Source organism: Dermochelys coriacea, chromosome 14, assembly GCF_009764565.3.
Source record: "Dermochelys coriacea isolate rDerCor1 chromosome 14, rDerCor1.pri.v4, whole genome shotgun sequence".
NCBI lineage: Eukaryota > Metazoa > Chordata > Testudines > Dermochelyidae > Dermochelys > Dermochelys coriacea.
In genome coordinates, this window is record NC_050081.1 from 25363816 (window position 1) to 25371719 (window position 7904).

A 7904-nucleotide genomic window follows, 5' to 3' on the forward strand; every position below is an offset into this window, starting at 1 on the left:
TAAAGTTGTTATCATGAAATTATTGAATCATGGAAAGCATCTGTGTATGTATGCAGCACTGTGGACAGGACCTGCAGCAGGTACACACCCGATTGAGCACAACAAGGAGTGCTTAGCTTTAATGACTGTGCTTTGATCACACAATAATTATGCTAGCGATAACTGCACACTAAGAGCAACCAGTTTTACCCTACCTCTCAGAGAGGAGCAGTGGAAAACATAGAACAAAGAAAGTCAGCTCCTGGTAGGGGATATAGAAATACATCGAGCCACACAGACGGAGCTTGGGGTGTGACACACAGAATGTCTGGACAGGAGTAAGGAAGAGCATGGACCAAGGTCAGAGGGGACAAGCTGAAAGGAAAAGACTCCATATTTCAGCACACACGTTTTAGCTCTGCAGCCAAAGGACCTGGATGACCCCAAAGGATCCTGAACCCAGTCCAAACAATGCTCTGGCGTGATGAGGAAACTGAGGCAGAGAAATGAAATATATGTAGGGTTTACTAATTTGTCTGATCTGTATTCTGTTGTGATTTATTTGTTAAGCGAAAGACTGAATAAGGTATTACACTGTGCAAAGTGCATCTGTGCATTATCTGCTTCACAACTGCCATCTGGCCCTCTGAGAGGGTTAAACTGTAATCCAGAAGGCTCTCACCTTCGGTGGCATTCTGGAAGAGGGTGTCATTAAGGCTACTGGGGTATCTTGAGGGTCAGCACTGGTCCTGGGGTGCTCAATCAAGTGGGCTGAGGAGTCCATTGCCATGAAGGGGTAGCAGACTGTAAGTCACTGCCCAGGAAATGTGCTGGAAAGGCCAAGGGAGGAAACATTGCTGCAGCCTTCTGAGAACCAAGGGAGCTTAAAACACCCAGGGGCACAGCAGCTGAGTCCCCTCACAGCAGTCTAAAAGGCTAATGCAGTGCTAGGATGCATTGGATAAGGTATTTCCAGCAGAGACAGGGAAGTGTTAGTACCATCACACAAGGCACTGATGAGACCTTATCTGGAATACTGTGTGTAGTGCTGGTCTCCCATGTTTAAGAAAGATTAATTCAAACTGGAACAGGTGCAGATAAGGGCTGCTAGGATGATCCAAGGAGGAGACTGAAAGAGCTTGGCTTATTCAGTCAAACCAAAAGAAGGCTGAGGGGAGATATGACTGGTCTCTGTAAAAACATCAGAGAGATAAATACCAGTGAGGAAGAGGAGTTATTTAAGTTAAGTACCAATATGGACACAAGAACATATGGATATAAACTGGCCATCAACAAGTTTAGGCTTCAAATTAGATGCAGGTTTCTAACCATCAGAGGAGTAAAATTCTGGAGCAGCCTTCCAAGGACAGTAGTGGGAGCAAAAAAACTAACTGGCTTCAAGACTGAGCTTGGTAAATTTATGGAGGGAATGGTATGATGGGACTGCCTATGATGGCATGTAGCCAATCTGTGACTGCTAGCAGCAAATATCCCCCAACAGCCTTTGTTTGGACACTAGATGGGGAGGTCTCTGAGTTACTACAGAGAATTCTTTTCCAGATGTCTGCCTGGTGAGTCTTGCCCACATGCTCAGGGTCTGACTGATCACCATATTTGGAGTCAGGAAGGAATTTTCTCCTTGGTCAGATTGGCAGAAACCCTGGGGGATTTTCGTCTTCCTCTGCAGTGTGGGGCACGGGTCACTTGCAGGTTTAAACTGGTGTAAGTAGTGGATTCTCTGTAACTTGAAGTCTTTATATTAGGATTTGAGGACTTCAGTGACTCAGCCAGAGGTTATGGATCTATTACAGGAGTGGGTGGGTGAGGTTCTGGGGCCTGCAGAGTGCAGGAGGTCAGACTAGATGATCATGGTGGTTCCTTCTGGCACTAGAGTCTATGAGTCTAGTGAGTGGCCAAGGGGGGCAATTCAGCTGCAACCTGTGACGCCTCGTGATGATTAATTTTGTATTTTCTCTGTCAGGGCGGCACCGAGAATCCAGCCCTGCTCCAGCCCTGGACAGACTCCTGGGAGTGGGACAGGAACAGACCCTGCATAGGCACAGTTGAGATGTGGGACAGGCACAGACCCTGCATAGGCACAGCTGAGGTGTGACAGGCAGGGAGTTCATCTGCATGAATCTCCCTTCCCCCCGGGCAGCTGCACCAGCCCCTGCTGCAAGGCTCGCCTGCTGCAGGGCTCGTCTGCCAGCAGGAGCCTAGGCTAACTTGGCTTCGCTGTTGCACACTGTGAAATCCATGTTTTCTCACATCAGATGTTCACAGTGTTGTGGCCACTAGGTCCTTAGCACCCATTTCAAGGAGCTCCATGACCAAGGACAAGCTATACAAATGCTCTGTCCAGCTGCAAAGGCCACCCCATCTCACCCTGTCTGGCCAGGGCTGTTTGGAGTGAGAGCCTGACCCCCATCATTAGTGTGCCTCTGCCATTAGACTGGGGGGGACGTGTTGCCTTCCCTGAATACTGATTTATTAGCTCTGAATCCTATAAAGCATATGGGGTAGGAGAAAGCAGCCGGTATTCATCTCCCGCAGCTCTGAGAAACTTAGCCTGTGTACATAAACAACAGAACGTGTGCATGACTTGCTGTCCAAGCTCATTATTTTCTTACAACAAGATGTCAGGAGCCCCCACTGAAAAGGGCTGCATAGCTGATGACAATGATTTCTACATGGATCTAAAGTGAAGCTTGAGAACAGGATGCACAGTTTGACTTTAATCAGGGCAGGAGGCACCAGTGACACTTGGGAATTCTGAAAAGGAAAATTGTTGTCTCATTAAGGGCCGCTACAGATCTTCACAAAACAGGAAATGACAGAACTTGCTTTTCCCCCTATGCACAGGACTCCAAAGAATATTTTAAATTCCTGTTTGCTTCTTTCAGGTTCCTGGGCATTTGTAGAGATACATCAGAGGTGGGGAAGGAATCTAGTATTCGTATTTGTGTTTATTTAAAGCTATCGGGGTTGGGGGGGGGTTGTCACAGAGAGGCAAAGCAGACAGGTTGTATACACAAAAGAAATGCAATAACAGCAGCTTCACACCCTTCTCCTATCTCAGCTTGTTAATGCTTTCTCAGCGAAGGAAAGAATGTTACAATGAGAAGTCTGATTGTAAGATCTTGCTATGGAACAATCCTGAGCAAAGCATCCACTGCTGCCTGCTGGCAGAACCGCCGGGACCACAAATGGAAATCGCTAACTCATATATAGCTAAGTTAGAGCTCATTGGGACGTTTGTCAGAAAATGCTGATTCATCAAAGCTGAAACTGCTTGGGCGAAGGTCCAGTCTTATGACTTTCTTGTTTCAAAATTTTTTTAAAATGACATTTTGAAATTGTCAAAATGTAGCATTTCCATATTTTTAAATGAAAAACTCTGTTTTTCCCTCCTATAGTCTCCATGGCATCCCATGTAACCATAGTCAGACTAGGCCCATACACAACCAACCCACAGCTAGCTGAGACAGAAGGGTGCACTTAGAATAGGTGGTGGCTGCTGTATCTCACACACTGCTTGATGATGCCTGGAAGTAAACAGGAAGCTTTTTAATGGTACAATTTAGAAGGCTTAATCCCACCAGAAACTGATGGGTATGTGTACAACTGGACCAGGATGTAGGTAGTCTGGTCTAGTGGTCAGAGCAGGTGTAAAGTCTAGTGGGTGGAGCAGGCATCCAGCTTAGGGAATGAAGCCGAAGATCAGCACCAGAGTCAACTGCCAGTTACCAGAGCCAGGGGTCAAGCCAGAGTCACAACCAGGAATCAAAGCTGAGGATCAGAGCCTGGGTCAGATACCAAATGCCAGAGCCAAAGGTCAAGCAAGAGTCAGAGTCAGAAGTTGGAGGCCGGTGTCAAGCCAGGCCTGGTCACTGAGGATTGGAGGTGAGGAATAAGGGTAGGAGGAGAGGCAAGGTTCAAGCAAGAAGTAGGAACACAGTGGGAACAGGAGGGAAGCAGGTGTGAGGCAGGAGCCAGGAGCAGAGCAGGAATCAGGAACAGGACTGGGTGCAGGAGGTAGGCAGCATAAGCAGGGTCCGATGCCGCCACAACAGGAAATCACCTTGTTTCTCGGACAAACTTTCTGTTCCTTTTTCTGGTGATCCTCCAATCAGAGCTCCCGTGGATGGCACTCTGGCTAGGGCTATAACCCTAGTAGCTTCTTAGCCCACTCAATTTATGTAGCCATTGAATGGAGGCCAGGAAGTGGCAGCTGTCTAGGGGCTCCCAGGCCTGGGCTCAAGACCCGGGACATCACAATATGCACTTGGCATGGTTAAGCCGTGCCTCTGCTGCTGCCACCATCTGCGCACAGAGCAGGTAAAGCATGGGCAGATGCAGCACAAACTTCCTGCAAAGGAATCCCCAAAGGCTACTCCATGACAGTGAAGGGACTTGAAACTTCAAAGTAAAAGCAAAGCTTTTGATACGGTCTTCCACAGTATTCTTGCCAGCAAGTTAAAGAAATATGGGCTGGATGAATGGAGTATAAGGTGGATAGAAAGTTGGCTAGATTGTTGGGCTCAACGGGTAGTGATCAATGGCTCCATGTCTAGTTGGCAGTCAGTATCAAGTGGAGTGCCCCAAGGGTCAGTCCTGGGGCCAGTTTTGTTCAATAACTTCATTAGTGATCTAGAAGATGGTATGGATTGTACCCTAAGCAAGTTGGCAGATGACACTGAACTGGGAGGAGTGGTAGATATGCTGGAGGGTAAGGATAGGATACAGAGGAACCTAGACAAATTAGAGGATTGGGCCAAAAGAAATTTGATGATGTTCAAAAAGGACAAGTGCAGAGTCCTGAAGGGTTCCAAAGAGGATGGATCTAGACTGTTCTCAGTGGTAGCAGATGACAGAACAAGGAGTAATGGTCTCAAGTTGCAGGGGGGAGGTTTAGGTTGGACATTAGGAAAAACTTTTTCACTAGAAGGGTGGTGAAGCACTGGAATGGGTTACCTAGAGAAGTGGTGGAATCTCCTTCCTTAGAGGTTTTTAAGGTCAGGCTTGACAAAGCCCTGGCTGGGATGATTTATTTGGGGATTGGTCCTGCTTTGAGCAGGGGGTTGGACTAGATGACCTCCTAAGGTCCCTTCCAACCCTGATATTCTATGATTCATGTCCATTTCACTGTTGGCCTCGCTGCTGAGACTGCCCACACAGCAAGCTGTAGTTGTGGCTGATAGCATGTGGGCATCAGGCCACTCTTGGGATAGCGTGGGAAGCTCATTTCCCACAGGCCACCCCTCATCTGCCATCTGATGGAAATTTGCAATGCTGTAGCCATAGTTTGAAAGCTTGTCTCTCTCATCAACAGAAGTTGGTCCAATAAAAGTTATTACCTTGCCCACCATGTCTCTGTATTCAATGGAATTCACTTCCAGCATTCCTATTTATTTGGTCAATTTTGTAACAGGTGACTCAGAGGTGTTATTTTTAAAGTTACCTTACCTGAAGGATAACCCAGTGACCCTCCTTTGCAGCCATGTCTAGAGCTTCCTCTGCTACTACCTCTTGACCTTGTCCAAGGGAGACATTGTGGAAATTCTTGTTGTTAAATGTGTAACCAAGTTTCTTCCCTATTAGGAGAAAGGAAAATTTTCAGCACTCTTTACCAGAACAGCTCATGCAGCATTGCTGATCTCAAACAGTAATAACAAGGCAGAGCTCATGCTTATCAAAACTCCTTCACAAAACAGCTACCACATTTCTTATAATTATTATCTTATTTCTAATGCATTCCTTGCCTAGGCATTGAAAACAGCATTGGCTGCTTCCTAATTATTTCCAATTGCAGCATGACATCAACACAGAGGTACAGGGCCACAAAGTGCCTTTGTTTAAAGAACATTATTCCCCCATAACCTTGTGTGGAGATGCATTTTTAAATTATATGAAATTAAAATAATTTCCATCTGATTAAACAGGCTTTAAACCAGATGTCATTTCATGGTGAAATTCACCCTGCCAATCCACACCATAGTTGGCAAGGTATTTAGAAATACATTCACTCTGGAAAAGGAAACTGAGATGCCTTTAAATATTGGAAATGGTTGGCTGAAATCTGTTCTGGTGCCTTGTGCCCTTAGGTCATTTCCTTCTCTAGTTCCCTCATAACTGCCAGTCCTTCTGGGGCAGTGCTCAGGAGGAAGGACTCCTGCTATCTACTGGCTGTGTTCTTGTACCACATATGGGTGGTTCCACTCCACCATCTCAAGAGGATACAAATATATTTCCTAAAAGATCGCTAGCCACTAAATCCCACAACAGTTTGCATTCAATACCAATGTGGCTTAGATCAAACCAAAGAACTAACTACTGGCAATTTACAGAAGAGAAAGCAGAATTCATCACAGTGAACTCCTGACACGGAGGAGACATAACATCCCTTCGAACTCCACTACCCTCACACTGAAGAATCATATTGTTTACTTTGTCCCTCACATGGTAGAAATCCCAGTAGGCTTCCCAGCAGCCAAAGCTGGATCTCTGTTTCTACCCAAACTGTCAGAGCTGGCTGTGGGAGTGATTCTCGCTAACTGTGGTGCAAAGTTTACAACATCTGTGACAGAGATGGCAATTTCCTGCAGTATCTTTGGGAGCGCTCACTGCATTAAGTTTCTGTATCATTGGGGGTCAAGGATTGTATGTAATCCCATGGAGGAGAGTGACCACAGCTCCTGCAGGAACTAAGCATCATGGGAGGTGATTAGGCAGATTCACACACCTCCAGAGAAGTACCCCCACATGGAATGGTTCACATGTACTAGTTCAAACTGCATTCTCTGAAGACCAACAAACAAAGAAAGGACTTTTGAATAAATAGCCTGCATTTAAATTAACTCGGGGCCTGCTTTCAGATCCAGCAAATGGACAGGACCTTCTGTCAAAGGAGGGGTCGAGTTCTTCCTGTGAAGGGTTGGAAGGACTTTAGTTTACTGAATCCCTGTAAGACTGATGAGTGTCCTCTGGCAAGCTTTTAGTGTGTGTATAGGGACTTTTATTGTGTTTAATATATTTTCTCTGTAATGCTTTCACCTCAAGAATAAACGTGCTTGCTTACAAAAAGCTGTATGGGAACCTGTAACTGCTGCCAATTACAGCTCTTCATAGCCAGCAGGGACAGAAGAGCACACATACCGGCTTGACAGTTTGGCTTGCTAGAGATATCACAATGCAGGCATGGAACTGTGCAGCCTGGAAATACCTCTGTCAGGAAGGAGAGAGACATGGGTCTCCACCCACAAGAGGGGATGGCTGGGGCTCGGATCCGGGAACCTGGAAGGGGTGCCCTTGGTGGACCACAGGTGCAGTTTCCCTTAACTGTGTCTAGTCCATTAGCTTTTGGATTACCACATTTTCTGTTTTGGAGTCAGTCAGGTCAGAAAATTATAATTTCCTCCTCCCTGCTGTCAGGCACATAATGACATATGATAGCAATAACTTATACCCAAGGCCCTGCAGGGTGTGGTTATTTCAGGACCTGATGGGGCCTGTGGTTATTTCTATAGGCTGGGGAGCTACAGAGAGGAAGGATGGTCTAATGGTTAGCATACTAGCCTATGAGTGGGGAGACTTGGGTTCAAGTTCCTGCTCTGCCACAGGCTTTCTGTGTGACCTGAGGGAAATCTATGTCCCACATAGATAGGAACGCCATTGGAGTTAGGTGCCTAGGCACTGTTGGAAATCTCATAAGGCAGCAATCTGCATCTTTAGGCACCATAAACACTTTACAGAGGGGAAGTGCAGCCCAGAGAGACTGAGGGCCAGATTTTTAACAACTCTGCCCTACCCCACAGGCAAACTTAGGGTTGTGAGGCGCTGTGGTAATGGGGACCCGAGTAGTCTACTGGGCAGATCATCCTGCACAGAACACAAGCCATCAGGAAGGCATTCAGTTACCTTCATAT

The 7904-nt window shown here is 46.4% G+C and overlaps 1 protein-coding gene across 5 annotated transcripts in view; it reads right to left on the reverse strand.

The window, feature by feature from the left end:
- The window catches only part of DNAH9 (dynein axonemal heavy chain 9), a 402978-nt gene that overhangs the window by 46078 nt on the left and 348996 nt on the right, over window positions 1–7904 (reverse strand). For all 5 annotated transcript variants that reach the window (XM_038371718.2, XM_043496454.1, XM_038371730.2 and 2 more), the window contains one exon: window positions 5446–5573. In XM_038371718.2, coding sequence (XP_038227646.1) covers window positions 5446–5573 — 128 coding nt within the window. The remainder of the gene's footprint in view (window positions 1–5445; window positions 5574–7904) is intronic.